Source organism: Nicotiana tabacum, chromosome 16 (assembly GCF_000715075.1).
Source record: "Nicotiana tabacum cultivar K326 chromosome 16, ASM71507v2, whole genome shotgun sequence".
Classification (NCBI taxonomy): Eukaryota; Viridiplantae; Streptophyta; class Magnoliopsida; order Solanales; family Solanaceae; genus Nicotiana; species Nicotiana tabacum.
In genome coordinates this window covers 32,888,366-32,904,230 of record NC_134095.1, presented here as the reverse complement: position 1 = coordinate 32,904,230, position 15,865 = coordinate 32,888,366, and the positions used below count along the sequence as shown (strand labels likewise).

Genomic DNA, 15,865 nt, shown 5'->3' with positions numbered 1-15,865 from the left:
TAATAAAGTTAAAATAATTACTCATATATTCGGTTTGATTCGGGTTTTTTTAATTAAAACCAAAACCAAACCAAATTTGTTCGATTTTTAAATTTCAAAACTAAATCCAAATCAAACCAAAAAGTATCGGTTTTTTTGGTCGGTTTGGTTTGATTTTCGATTTGGTTCGAATTGTCGGATTTTTATGAACACCCCTACCCATAATATTTTGATTTTTATATAACTTAATAAATGAAAGCCACTCGGGTCAGCTGATTTATAGGCAAAAAATATCGTATTCCTTTTCTTCTTGAAAATAGTGAAAACTGCTGGGATGACTCTAATGGCGAAGTGCAAAAGAGAAGTAAAACGAGAACTAAAATGCAGTATAATAATGAGCTTTATTTTAACGGCTAAATTTCCGTTAAAGTAAAGTGCAGTATAATACTGCGTTTTAGGTAGAAAAGTAATTTTTTTTTTAAAATTGTATAAATTTATTTTGAGTCCCAAAAGTCATTATTTAGGTTTCGGACTCACTCAATGTATCCACTCTTAAGATAATTATTGAACATTGCAAATATAGCTTAGATATGAATAATCCCGCTTAATTAAGTACATTTGGGAGGGGCTAACAAAACGTTTATTTTTCTGACAAATAGATATCATTAAACATGCAAAGAGTCTGAAAAATGTGTTTAACGAAATACTATTTTTATTTTCATGCTTTAAGTAATCTAGCGTATTCAAAGTTTTAAAAGCTTTTAGTTAATACTCTATTTTTTTTCCAGGATCTAGTAGTATAGATGTTGGGTACATTTGAACCCACAAAATTTCTCTTTATAAAAAAAACAGTTAAATTGCAAAAAATGTTGAACTGTGAACTCAAAACTAAAACAAAGTGATGAATTTAATAATTGAAATTAGAGTCCTAAATTTATAAAATTAAAATCCTGTATATGTTTTTTTCCTGTATATCTTTAGACAACATGCGCTACCGATCAATTATTAGGACCCGTTTGTCCAGGAAATTTTTTTCCTTTTTTTTTGGACGTTTTTTTTTTTCAAAAATGTGTTTGTCCATGAAAAATTGTAAGTTTTTGGAAAAAAATTTCTCCACTCACAAAAGTGCAATACTTTTTTAAGTGACATACGTGTCCAAATATAATCTTTCAACTTAATTCCAAAAACTACTTTTTCTGAAATTATAGTAATTTTTACGTCCAAATGCCTACTTAATTGGAGGGAAAGTAAAATTTTACGCAGTTGAAACTTGAAACTTATACCAAAATTTTTGTGTGGCACTGTACCAGTAATGTTGACTGTGTAGCTCTTCTTTTTATTTTTTTTCTTCCTTCTTTTATGCCTCGTTCTTTTACTCTTTTTGTTTTTTTTTTCTTTCCTAATTTATTTTGTAGTTTTATAATTATGCCAAGTTCGAATTTACATGTCCACGATGGAACAGACACATAAAGCGGCTTTTTGCTCGTGCATGTTATTTCATATTATTACTATTTTTTCTTAAAATATAGCGTATGATCAGGCAAATTTAAGGTTAAAGGATAGAATTTAAAATCTCTGCACTGATAATTAATGAGAAATATATTTATACCTTTAGGTTATTTAAAAGGTAATTATAGGTTTAATTGATTAATATCCTAAAATATATGGTATTAAATAACACTATTTGTCTATGAAGGTGAGCCTTGGAACAACGGTTTTGACTTGTAAGTCACGGGCCCGAACCGTGAAATCAATCACTGATTAGAGTAGGCTGTCTACATCATATCCATTGGGATGCGGCCTTTTCGGACCTTTCGTAAATACAAGATATTTTATGCTCTTTTTACTGTCTTCCTGTGGATATGGATATGGATATATATGACTTCAATAGTAAAGGACAGTGATACTGTATATGTTCCATTTTGCTATAAGAGGTAAATGTGGACTTTACTATTCCTGAACCACATTTTTGGATGTAACTAGCTGTAAAGTTACCATACATAGCATCTACCCACCTTCTCTCTCTCTCTAGGTTTTAATTTCTTTTTTCAGCCTCTCTGAGTTTTAATTGGTGGAGCTTTCTGATATAAACGAATAATATCTTCAACAAAGCTAAGTAAGAAGAAGAAGGAAGGAAAAAGAAATGAAACAAGGAGCATCTCTCTCTTGAAAACATCAAAATTTTCTTTTGTTTTTTCAGTTCCAAGAAGAAGTGAACAGTGCTGATTCGCCAATCCAAAGCATATAGTATATCGATTTGTAACTTGAGAGGTACTCTAGCACGTTCATACCCAATAATTGGTGCATTTTTATAGGTTTTCTAACTGGATCTGAACTGGGGTTTCTCTCTCTTTTTTTTTTTTTACTCTTTCCCTCTTTTAGGGTTTCTTTAATTTTACTCAGTATCACATCACTGTTCTAAATTCACAAATACCTAGCATCTCTTGAATCCAGATTTCTCTCTCTCTCTTTTGTATATTACCCTAACTTCGTATCATGAGTATGTGAAAATAGTGTCGATTTTTGTGATGTAGATAACTACGGAGTATATATCATCTATACTGTGTGAAATTATGTTTTTTTTTTTATTCTTGTGATTGCACTGAAAACTAAGTAGTGTGAATTTAATTAGAATGGCAAGAGAGAAGATCAAGATAAAGAAGATTGACAATATAACAGCAAGGCAAGTGACATTTTCAAAGAGGAGAAGAGGGCTATTCAAGAAAGCTGCTGAGCTTTCTGTACTTTGTGATGCTGATGTTGCACTCATCATTTTCTCTGCTACTGGCAAACTCTTTGAGTATGCTAGCTCCAGGTATGTATATGTATATATATATATATATATATATATATATATATATATATATATTACCACTTTCTTTTTTTAACAGAATATATAATACTTTTCTTAACTCGATCAAGAACATATATATTAACAGAAAATATGTGATGATGAAAAAATTAAAGATATGTCTGGTTTCTTGTGACAAGAGGAAGCAAAGGGGTATTACTACAGGCAAAGACAACTGTAATTTTATGAGATTTTATTCCAACAAGAAAATTACCTCGTAAAGAATCGTCAATTATATTAATTGTAGAAGCCCTAGGAAATATTTTGTCTTGACCAATATATGTAGATTGTTATTTTTGCTCCACTTTTAGCTAATCGGAAAGAATGGATAGTCATCTAGCGATCATAGACTTCCCGGCCAGCTTGTGCAAATTTCGCTAATTTCAGACAACCGATTACATACTTTATCCACCCACGTATACTTATCAAACTTACTTTTTGTATATCACTGTTAATTAGTACGTATGTTAATTATTTTGTCTTTCTCCTTAACTTTCAACACATATATACTGTTATTTTATAATCTAGGTTATAATTGATATCCCTCCGACATCCAATGTATATATATAATAAATTCGTGTCAGTTGTCCTTCTTTAGTCAAATCTTTCCATACATCAGTCAGTTTATTGGCTAAGATGGACAAGATATATAGCTCTATTAGTAGTACAAATATACTTACGTCTTTTGGAAAATGGGAGGGGCAGACTAAAAAGGGTCTCATTATACAATCATTGCTTATTTTCCTATTAGGAGCTAATTATATTATATTAATGCTTTAGAATGCTCCACGTGAATACAATTCATGTGATTATTAGTCCTACAATTTTTTTCATTTTTATTTTGCACAAACGAAAATGAGTCATGGTGTGGAGTATTTGTTTAAATTAACTTTGTGATTAAGTCGAATTAATGTTTTAAACAACTGTATTTCAGAACGTGCCCTTATTGAAGTATATAATGGCAAAGTTATAATATCAATTGAAGTTAACGTACTTTAAGATATAGAAGTAATATCAAAAGCAATTAGTGGATTCTTTACTAATGCATGCATAGTAATATACTAAACCACGTAATAATTCCACTAATTGGTTGCTAATTTTAAATTGTTACTTTGGTTGTAATTCGACCTCTTTTGCTTGCTAGGTGAACTTGAGCATTTATTTGAGGTCAGCCTTTTAATGTTTCTTTTTTAGTTTTTACCATGCTACATTGTATAGTCCTATATATCCAGCTAGCAAATATTGAACTGGTATAATCTTAATTTCTACATACAGACGCTAGTATATTTTGGAATTTAAATTTCATGATTAAAATCATAAAGGGAAGATCACAATCCACAAAATAATGTCAATGAATTTTGGTTATTATTTATTAAGTGCTAAGTATTTTCACTCCATTTGTGGGCAAAATTAACTTTCTCTTTATGCCCCCATGCACCTCACGGAAAGAACAAAAACATTAATAGTAATCTAACGTCGTTAGGAGAAGCGTACAAAATTGAGCTAATTTTAGCACTACTTTATAATTCAGAATATGAATGGAACTTTATTGACTAGTTGTTTTTTCTTAAGTTAAATTCGTAGCTTCCTATCGGTAGTTAGGCATGCATGTCTTCTTTGCATGCCGGTAGCATTAATATTAATCTCATATCTTAGTAGCTTCCTATTTCCAGATTTCTTTTGCTATAAGTTGTTTTCTTCGTTTTGACTATCTATCACCTTATTCATTTATCTGGCTGTTATTACTACTTGTTGTGTTTGCCTTTTGTAAATTTTTTTTGAGCCAGAGTTCTGTCTGAAACAGTTCTCTACCTTCACAAAGGTCGGGGTAAGGTATGCATGCATTCTATATACCTTCCTTAACCGTATTTTATGAGATTACACGGGGTATATTATTGTTGTTGTTGCTGCTTTATAAATTGAGAGAGATATGTTCTCCAAATTAAGGTAGACCCTTGTCAATTGTCATTCCAACAAAAGATATATTCGCCAAGAGTATTAGAGAGTTATCTGTATATATACTGGGAAAAGTTTTGTTCTATGTATTACAACAAGGGGAAAACTTGAGTTTCAGTTATTAATAATTTGGTTGTTCAAATTAGAGAACCAAAAGCTTGTTTTTTAAGGCAAATTACATAGTGTTGAAATGAGATAGACTTGACTAAAAAGAAACGAAATATAGAGCACTCATATATGAGCTCTCCAACTAATCATATAGGATGTGTTTGGTACGAAGGAAAATATTTTTCGGAAAATGTTTTCCAACTTTTCCATGTTTGGTTGGCTTAAATATTTTGGAAAACATTTTCTTTATGAACTCATTCCTCCAATTGGAGGAAAATATTTTCCTTATCAAGAAAAGGGAAAACATTTTCCAAAACTCCTTCTCAACCTTCCCACCCTCACCAACCCACCTCACCCCCTCTCCAAAAAAGGCCTTTTTTTTTTAAATTTCAGTTTTTCTGTTGCCAACCACCCTACTACCCCTCCACCCCATCCCACCCCCCACCGCAAAAACAATTATTTTTTTACCTTAATTTTTTTTTTTTTTTGCAATTTAAAATTTCTGTTTTTTTGTTTTTCTACACCACCCTCCCAACATGCCCTACCCCGCACAAATTTTTTTTTTGTAATTTAAATTTCTGGTTTTTTCCGTTTTACTGCACCCCCCTGCCCCTCCCCCCGAAAAAATATTTTTTAATATATTTTTCAATTTTAATTTTTTTATTTATCGATTTAAATGTTCAAAATTTTACAAGTTCCAAAAGTATGAGTTCGGAAGTTTATGTGTTTGGAAGTTTATGAGTTTAGAAATTATAAAGTTTACAGGTTCGAAATTCCGCGGTTTTAAAAGTTTAACGGTTCGAAAGTTTATGAAATTTGTGGGTTCGGAAGGTTGTTAGTTTAAAAGTTTATGGCTTCATGCTTATTATATCTAAATTATTTATGAATACTCTTGAGAAGTCATTTTTCTTAATTTGCGTACCAAACACCGGAAAATGAATAAGATTACTACTTGTTTTCCAAGAAAACATTTTCCGTTATACCAAACACACCCATAGTTTTGAGACATAGTTGATTGATTGATTTTTGCTGGACGGAATAATATATATGTAAAAAAAATGGATAAACACTTGAATTAACCCAATAATTAATCACCTTGTTCATGAATGCAGCATGGAGGATATCCTTGGAAAATATAAGTTGCACTTAACTAGCCTTGAGAAAGACGATCAACCTTCCCTTGACTTACAGGTATTCGTCATACTTTTACTTTTAATAGGTGCATCTTCATTTAATATCTTATGGACTCTGTTTTAATTAATTATGTGACACTAATTTGATTTTGAGTTTAAGAAAAAACGATAGTTTTTTAAAACTTGTAGTCTTATACATGTCATCAGATTCACCCGGATTTAAACTTTTCTCATCAAGGGTAATAAAAAATATAAAATTAAATTATTTCTAAAGATATAAGTGTGTCATTCTTTCTGAAACATACAAATAATAAAATATTGTCACGTAAACTGGAAATAAGAAAATAGTAGATTTGATATTGTATCAGTAACTAGATGAGGCTATCGGTGCTTTATCGACCATTTAAACATACTGAATTTCTTTTGCTCCTGAATCAATCCTTAATATTTTATATAATGATCAACTAATTAGGGTTATGACAATGCTTAGACTAAGGTTTATGTTTCTTTAGGGGCAAAAGAAATGTATGTTTTACTAACTCTTTTTGTTGCTTATCATATTGTAGCTAGAAAATAGCCTCAACACGAATTTAATCAAGGAGTTAGCTGACAAAAATCGTGAGCTGAGGTATAGCCTTCAACAATTCTTTGTTTTCCTCCACCACTCCTTTTGGCACTTTGTTATAATAATTTATAACTCTGTGCATATTAATAATTGGCGCGCCTTAACTTTCACTATCGCAAGTATTGATAACCCTATTCATGAAAGCCTAGATATATTAAAAAAAAAAAAAAAAAATGTAACTGACATTTCTTGCCATTGCTTTGAAATTGTCGCTTAGAGCTACCCTTCGGTGAAAACAATTATATCGTTATATATAGAGAGAGAGAAATAGAAGACTTGAATTGGAAGATCTACATTTTAGTACTCTTATGAATATCTCAAAAGAATATATGAGAACTTTGAAAGAAATAAAGGATTAGATAGTAATTCATGTTTCATATGTAAATTGTACCTCGATAGAAGTGTGTGTATGTGTGTGTATAACATTAAATGTTGCACACCCTTCACAAAATCTCGTGTATATATCTTATTTAATTTGCTCTAGTTTTTTCCCCCAAATAATATCTCATTTCTATTTCATTCTCATTAAAGCATACCTTGCTATATCTGGATATTGATGTACTATTTGTTATATATCAGGCAGATGAAAGGTGAGGAACTTGAAGGATTGAGCTTAGAAAAATTGCAACAAATTGAGAAAAGACTTGAAACTGGACTCACACGTGTGCTTGAGATCAAGGTTTTTTTTCTTGATATTGCATTTTATTATGTTAAAAACTAGTAAATATATGATGTTATGCTAATTAAAATAACTTCTAATATACACAAACTCTTTTTCATCTCAGGGTACAAAAATTATGGGTGAAATTACCAAACTTCAAAGAAAGGTTAGTAGAAAACTTTAATAGCTTAAACCCATATTTTGTCTTAGGGGCTAAAATATCAATATAATGAGAGTGAAAAAAAAGAAATTTTACATTATCATATCATCTAGACGATAAATACATATAACCTGTCCATAATAAGTAGGATTTATATCTGAAAAAATAAGATAGGTAACCTACTAAACAAGTTAAAATACACTGATTGTACTATAAAAAAAAGTTATATTGTAGCGTATATAAGTCAATTAATCCCATTCTCTTTGTTTGATATATTTTCCCCCTTTTGTGACCCCTGAATCATGCAAATCATATATGCAGGGTGCTGTGCTAATGGAAGAAAACAAGCAACTGAAACAGAAAGTAAAATCACCTGGGAATAACCTTTTTTTTTTTCTGTATACAATTATTTAATTATTTGACAGGGGTTAATTAAATTGAGTGATCATCTTCTAATGCTACAAATTGAATTTGTGAATGTGCTTCTTACTTAGATGGCAATGATGAATGAAGGAGAGTTGCCTTTACTCACAGACTTGGATTGCATGGTAATGGAAGAAGGCCAGTCTTCTGATCAGTCTATTACTACCAATGTCTCTACTAGTGGTCCTCCTCCTGAGGATGATTGCTCAAATGCATTTTTGAAGTTAGGGTAAGATTTGTTTATATATACTCTTTAATTATAGAAAGGGCGAAAGGATATCCTGGTGCATTAAGCTCCTGCTATGCACGGGGTCCGGGAAAGGGCCGAATCACAAGGGTCCCTTATCCTACATTTCTACAAGAGGATGTTTTCACGGCTCGAATCCGTGACCTCCTGGTCACGTGACAGCAACTTTACCACTAACGCTAAAGCTTCCTTGGAGCAAGGAGTTAACTTGTATATCCTAATGGCGGCATAAAAAGGGGAACCTTGGAGCATAAGGTTTTCTCCCTGTGACCTATAGGATACCGATTCGAACCATGAAATGAGAGATAGGCTGCCTATATTATTTCCACTTAATTAAAGTGTGGCTTTTTCCCGGACCTACTTGAACGCGGGATACTTCGTACACCTAGTTGCCTTTTATACTGACAACATAAATGAAAGTACATTATCAGTGAAAGTTTAACTTGTTATCTGCCTTATTTATCGAATTATTTGTTCCACTTATTATGGTAGTTACATATGTTAAACATAATATTTTGTATATATCTTTTGTCTCTTTTGTAGTTATCTGTTACACTTATCTTCAAGGATACTAGATTGGTCCTTTGTATGTATTACTATAAATACCTTATTGTAATTATATTGTCATCATCTAGTATAATATTGTTTCATGGTATCAGACGCTTAGGCTTCTTCTTTCCTTCACATTATCTTCCCTAATCAGATTCATGTCTTTTTCTGCTTCATCAGTTTCCACAACTTCGTCACCAGTCTCTATTGACTGTTCTTTGTCTCCCTCGCCCAACACTGCTGTTTCAGTCTCTAATATCAAAAACTTAATACCTACGATACTCGACTTCACCAACTATTTGTTATGGAGGGAACTCTTTTTACCAGTTTTCAAGGGCCATGGTGTTTATGGCTTCATTGATGGAAGCTTTCCTTATCCATCCTCTACCATTATCAAAGAAGATGGTACTTCTATTGTCAATCCTGCCTTTCAATATTGGATTCAACTTGATTCTATAGTCTTATCTTGGATTCATGCAACCATCTCTCAAGAAATTCTTCAAGCTATTCTTCGTCCCAATCGCTCCCTTACTTTTAGAGAAGCTTGGCTAGAAATTGAGCGTTTGTTTCATGATCAAGTTAGTTCTCGAACTCTTCAACTTAAAGTTAAATTTCACAATCTCAAGAAAGGTAATCTTTCGATCAATGATTATGTGCACCGTCTTAAAACTATTGCAAATTCTCTAAACTCCATTGGAAATCCAATATCTGAAACTGATCTTGTTCTTCAAATCTTATCTGGCCTTCCTCCTAATTATATGTCTGTTAGCACTTCTATTTCTACTAGAATACAACTTCCTTCTTTTCCGGAGACACGTTCTTTGCTCTTTCTGCATGAGGCTCAATTAACTAATTTCTCAATCTCAAATCCAGACTCTTATGCTACTGCTCTTGTTGCAAAACAACATTCTACTTCTCATGGTCGTGGTCGTGGTAAGAACCATTATGGAGGTCGAAACTCTAATAATGGTCGTGGTAGAGGCCGTAACAATCCTGGGTTTAACAAGAATTTTTCTTTCCCTTCTGAAAACTTCTCTCCTCACCCTCACTCTCGCTCTACATCTATTCTCGGGCCTGCTCCTTATTCTTTTTTCCCTTCTTCCCCGATGCATGTTCCTGTTCAGTGTCAACTTTGTTTTCAGCATAATCATTCTGCTCGTGATTGTCCTTCTCTTAGTTCCAAAGCATTTATTTCTGACCTCCAATCAGCTTCAACTCATTCTTGTGGAATGTCTGGTGATGCACAATGGTTCGTTGATAGTGGGGCATCTTCTCATATGACCCCTAATCCTGGTAATGTATCCTCAATTCTTCCTTACAATGGTAGCGATCGAGTTGTTGTAGGCAATGACACTCAACTTCCCATTTCCTACACTGGTCATGGTACTATCTCTACTCCTTCTAATACCTTTTATCTTAAAAATGTTCTTATTGTTCCTGATCTCTCAAGTAATTTGCTTAGTGTTCGTAAATTTACTTTAGATAATAACTGCTCCATTGAGTTTGATGGTTTTGGTTTCTCTGTTAAGGACTTCAAGACGAAACAAATTCTGCTACGGTGCAATAGCCAAGGTCCTCTTTATTCCATGTCTTCCAGGGATCGTGCAGTTTATCAAGCTTTTGCAGCAGTGCAACGCTCTTCGAATCTTTGGCATCAATGACTGGGCCATCCAAACTTTGCCATTATTGCTAGATTAGTTAGAGATAATAAAGTTTCTTGCACTTCTTTTAAACAATTAGATTTCTTATGTAGTGCTTGTCAACTTGGCAAGCACAATAAATAAATTACCTTTTATGGATTCTAAGTCATTCACTATTTCTCTATTTGACTTGATACATAGTGATATATGGACTTCTTCCGTACCATCTTTTACAGGCTTTCGTTATTATATTCTCTTTCTTGATGATTTTTCAAAATTCTCATGGGTATTTCCTTTAAAACGGAAGTTTGAAGCTTTTTTAAAATTTAAATCATTCTATTCTTATGTCTCAACTCAATTTTCCACAAAGATAAAAGCTTTGCAATGTGATGGAGGTGCAGAATATATTAAACTTGATATTTTCCGTGACTTTCTTAATGAAAATGGGATATCTTTACGCATATCATGCCCATATACTCATTAGCAGAATGGCAAGGCTGAACGGATGCATCGCACTATTGCAAATATGATTCGTACTCTGCTTTTTCAGGCCTTTCTTCCTTCTAAATTTTGGGTCGAAGCTCTCCACACTACTGTTCATCTCTTGAATATTCTTCCATCTCTCAAACTTCAATTCAAGACTCCCTATGAAATCCTTTTTGGAAAATCTGCTACCTATGATCATCTACGTGTATTTGGATGCTCATGTTATCCTAATCTTAGTGATTATTCACGTAACAAATTAAGTCCTCGATCTAAGCATTGTGTTTTTCTTGGTTATCCGTTAAATTATAAGGGATTTCGGTGTCTTAATCCATTAACTAATAAAGTTTATATTTCCAGGCATGTCTGCTTTAATGAGGAGTCCTTCCCGTACCTCTCTTCTACAATCACCCGCTCCTCCTTGTGTTTCAAAATCTTTATTTAAATCTCCAACAGACTTCAACTCTTATGCATTGCCTATTTCGACTCCTTCAATGTTAAATCTTAGAGATACTTATCTATTGCGTAATCCAACTACTTCTCCTAATATTTCTCATCCGTTTGGTACTGTAACAGCTCTTTTATCTTCTCCTAATATTTCTCCATCTAGGAATTCTCAATTATTAGATGATAATAATCTCCAAGTCCAAAAGCTGTTGAATTCTTGTGTATCTCCAACACCTTCATGTGAGAATACCTCTCCTACTCCAAACATGCTAGATTCTAGGTTGTCTCCAACTACTTCATGCTTCTCTCCCTTGAATAATGTTTCAGTATCACCTTTAACTTCCTAGGTCTATCTCCAAGTAGAGATTATTTGTGCTCACGTATCAATCCTAGAGTCCAGCAATTACATGCTTCTACATCTTCTAGACTCGTAACTTCTAATTCAAATAATTTTGGGACTATTCTTTCTCCTTATCTTCATGAGATTCCAGTTGGTTATTCCCCTACATTTTCTCATAATATTTCTCCACCATCTTCTCCTTTGTTATCTTCTTTTACTCTTCTAAAGACTCGATCGCAAGCTATTCAATCTCATCCTGCTCCTTTTTTAATTAATTATCCTACATTAAGTCACTCGCCTCACACATTTCCAACTCCTTCTAGACTTCATAATATGGTTACTCGTTCTCAAACTGGAAACCTTAAGCCTCAAGTTCTCCCCTCACTCTTATCCCACAATACATCTAACGGACATGTCATATCTATTCCATCCGAGCCTACCTCATTCAAGGAAGCTAATAAGGATCCTAATTAGAGAAATGCAATGACTGAAGAATATAATGCACTCATGGACAACAACACTTGGCAGTTAGTTTTACATCCTCCTAATGCTAATATTATTGGTTGTCGTTGGGTATATAAAGTAAAACAACGTCAGATGGTTCAGTTGAACGCTTTAAAGCTCATTTGGTGGCGCAAGGATACTCTCAACAATATGGACTAGACTATGATCAAACGTTTAGTCCTGTGGTGAAACCTGTCACAATTCGTACTGTTCTTGCCCTAGCCGCCTCCAAAGGTTGGCTAGTTCATAAACTGGATGTCTTCTTGCATGACAGTCTTAACGAACTGGTGTATATGAAACAGCCAACTGGTTTTGTTCACCCAAACTTTCCTCATCATGTTTGTCGGCTGAACAAAGCTCTTTATGGCTTAAAGCAAGCTCCTAGAGCATGGTTCCATCGTTTTGCCACATTTTTGCTCCGAATTGGTTTTAAAAATAGCATGTCTGACTGTTCTCTTTTTGTTTATAAATCTAAAACAGAAATTACTATTTTGCTTCTATACGTAGATGACATTCTTCTCACTGCTTCCTCTTCTTCTTTACTTCGTTTTTTAATTCAATCCCTTAAGTCTGAATTTGTTATGAATGATTTAGGACTGATTAATTATTTTCTTGGTGTTTCTATCACTCCTCGTGATGGTGGTTATTTTCTCTGTCAGTCTAAGTATATTCAAGATCTTCTTCGTCGTGCAAATCTTTTGTTTTTAAAATCTGTCTCTACTCCCCTTTCCTCTAAAACACTGTTGCACACATCTGACTCTCCTCCTTTTTCTAATCCCACTCTATATAGGAGTCTTGTAGGTGGACTTCAATATCTCACTTTCACTCGTCCAGATATTGCATTTGCAGTCAATCAAGTGTCCCAGTTCATGCACACTCCTTTAGAAGTTTACTATACATTTGTTAAACGCATATTGCGTTATTTGAATGGCTCACTATCTCATGGCTTGTTCATTCGTGGTGGTTCTCTGGATCAACTTACTTGTTACAATGATCTGGATTGGGCTGGTTGTCCTACGACGCGTTGCTCTACCTCCGCATATTGTCTCTTTCTTGGAGCAAACCTCATTTCTTGGTCTTCTAAGAAGCAAAGTGTTGTTTCTCGCTCAAGTGCCGAGGCTGAATATTGCTCTGTTGCTCATGTTGCTGCTGAAATTACCTGGTTGCATTCTCTCCTTCGAGATCTTCACGTCTCTCTTTCATCACCAGCTACTATTTACTGTGACAATATTAGTAGCATTTATTTATCTCATAATCCAGTTCAGCATGCTCGTACCAAGCACATAGAAATCGATATTCATTTTGTTCGCGAGAAGGTTGCTACGGGTGCATTGCAAGTTCAATATGTAAATATGGCTGATCAACTTGCTGATTTATTAACCAAACCTCTTCCCTCTCCAAGGTTAATGCTTCTCCGTGACAAGTTCTGTGTTATTCGAATTATTTGTTCCACTTATTATGGTAGTTACATATGTTAAACATAATATTTTGTATATATCTTTTGTCTCTTTTGTAGTTATCTGTTACACTTATCTTCAAGGATACTAGATTGGTCCTTTGTATGTATTACTATAAATACCTTATTGTAATTATATTGTCATCATCTAGTATAATATTGTTTCATGGTATCAGACGCTTAGGCTTCTTCTTTCCTTCACATTATCTTCCACATTGTTTGTGTATATTCATGAGACAATAAGCTGCATTTTGATTACTTGTTCTCCACCAATGTCTGCATGCAGTTGTAACAATGGTACTCCTGTTGAGGATGATTGCTCAGATACATCTTTGAAGTTAGGGTAAGCTTCTCTCTTATTTATCTATTTATTTATTCAGGATTTACCTTATATATATATATTAACATGTTGTATTTTAACTCTTTCCCTTATTATTTTTGGATTTCCAAATATGTTGTGTTGAGTTACTTGCCTCTTTTAACATGTTGTATTTTAACACTTTCCCCTGTTATTTTTGGATTTCCATATATGCTTTTCTATCAGGCTACCATTCAACTAGTGAAACTCAAACGGGGAGTTTTGTTGAGATTATCAAAATTTTCGGATATGCAGACATTTCATGCAACGAGTGGCATATAGATTTGCCTTTTCTGAAATATATATATATATAATATTGGAATTGCCATTGCTTGTAGTGTGTATTATTATGTATATGTGGACTACTTAAGAAAGGGCAGACTGCTAATTAATGGTCTCATTTTGTTCTTTTAAATTCCGTTTGCATCTAAACTGACCACTATAAAATGAGCTTTTAATACTAGTTCACCCACCTCAATATAATTAACTGCAAAAATATAAAACCAATCTTAAAAGCTTTCTTTTTGTGCATGTCAAAGATTTAGTACACCATTTTCCTTCTAGGAAACGAGAAGTAATTAAGGGAAAGAATATAAATAGAAAAATTGAGGTAAATTGGTGGTTTAAATTCTAACTATGAAGGTTAACATAACTAGCTCAGATTATCTTTATCAAAAATCAAAATTAGTATGGATATTTTCAAGCCTTTTAAGATAATAACGATGAGAAACAAATAAAGATCTCAAGCAATAATTTGTCTAGCAATCAACGTCTTGGGCTGGAGTTTCATTCATAAGAATTTACAATCAAGATAGACATGTATTTCTCCCAATTATGTATGGTAACAGAATAATAAAACTTACACTCATTGATGTTCACACCTAATCATGTGGAGTAATAATTAAATATAAGAGTTATCAATTAGAGTTAAAAAATAAATCATGTGACTATCATTAAGTCATAAAAATTTATATGCAAGACAATTGTTTTACATTCATTGAGTTGATACAAATAATGGGTGCATATAAGTTTTATCCTCTCGACCTAGAGGCATCAATGAAACGTTGTCATTTGTTGAAAAGGCAAGAAGCAAGGGAGATACCAAATCCAAATGCCATGAAAATCATTATGAGAAAAAAAGATATATAAAAACTATTTTAATCATTCGGGTCATAAAGATTCAAAGACTATGTTTTAGTTGGCGAAGTGCAAAAATAGCCATTTTAGGCCCCCATTTAAATACTACTCAACATTTATTATTTTTTATAGTTTAGCTATTTCACAATCACCTTCACATATACAACACCAACAACAACAACAACAACAACAAAGTATAATCCCACTTAGTGGGGTCTGGGGAGGGTAGTGTGTACGCAGACCTTACCCCTACCCTAGGGTAGAGAGACTGTTTCCAAATAGACCCCCGACATCCTTCCCTCCAAGAACTTCCCACCTTGCTCTTGGGGAGACTCAAACGCACAACCTCTCGGTTGGAAGTGGGGGTTGCTTACCATCAGAGCAACCCCTCTTGTCAAATCACCTTCACATATGTGGGTCTGAATTTAAACTTTGAATTTCAAAACTTCCGATATGAAGTAAGACTTTGGCAAGGTCCAACAGGAGGTTCAGTCTGAATTTTGTCAAAGATCGACTACATTTAATTAATTTTTGGAAAAATATTTTAAATAAGGTTACTACAAGCGGCTACCTAGTGTCAATTCTACTATTTTAGCTTGAGATCTTTACACAAATAGCCGATTTGATTTACTTTTTAGTTTTTCTAACTTCTATACATAGATTATAAATAAATTATACTTATATGGATATACACATATTTTATATAAATTACTAGCTATTTCTTTTATTATTTAACGGTTGGGTGATTGGCTATTTAAGTTAATTCTTCTTTTAGCTTTACTGAAAAGCCCAATATTCAAAGCCCAAT

General features: G+C 33.3%; 1 protein-coding gene across 2 annotated transcripts; it reads left to right on the top strand.

Annotated features, from left to right (window-relative positions):
* The first annotated feature begins 1,936 nt into the window (after window positions 1–1,936).
* Window positions 1,937–14,335, top strand: LOC107802431 (MADS-box protein AGL24-like). 2 transcript variants are annotated; one of them, XM_075232716.1, is made up of 10 exons: window positions 1,937–2,250; window positions 2,612–2,794; window positions 6,007–6,085; window positions 6,594–6,655; window positions 7,232–7,331; window positions 7,438–7,479; window positions 7,795–7,836; window positions 7,968–8,125; window positions 13,849–13,905; window positions 14,107–14,335. In XM_075232716.1, the coding sequence occupies exons 2-10, from the start codon at window positions 2,613–2,615 to the stop codon at window positions 14,120–14,122; spliced, it is 738 nt and encodes a 245-aa protein (XP_075088817.1). In that variant the 5' UTR covers window positions 1,937–2,250; window position 2,612; the 3' UTR covers window positions 14,123–14,335. The 2 variants fall into 2 exon arrangements, with proteins under 2 accessions (XP_075088817.1, XP_075088816.1); XM_075232715.1 differs by lacking the exons at window positions 13,849–13,905; window positions 14,107–14,335 and adding an exon at window positions 10,222–10,552.
* Window positions 14,336–15,865: the final 1,530 nt, after the last annotated feature.

What these genes read in the sequence shown, in the direction of transcription:
- LOC107802431 (XM_075232715.1), top strand. Translation starts at nt 2,613, where the DNA reads ATGGCAAGAGAGAAGATCAAGATAAAGAAGATTGACAATATAACAGCA. An exon ending in GACAAAAATCGTGAGCTGAG is followed by an intron (nt 6,656 to 7,231) that starts GTATAGCCTTCA and finishes GTTATATATCAG; the next exon opens with GCAGATGAAAGGTGAGGAAC. An exon ending in TTACCAAACTTCAAAGAAAG is followed by an intron (nt 7,480 to 7,794) that starts GTTAGTAGAAAA and finishes TCATATATGCAG; the next exon opens with GGTGCTGTGCTAATGGAAGA.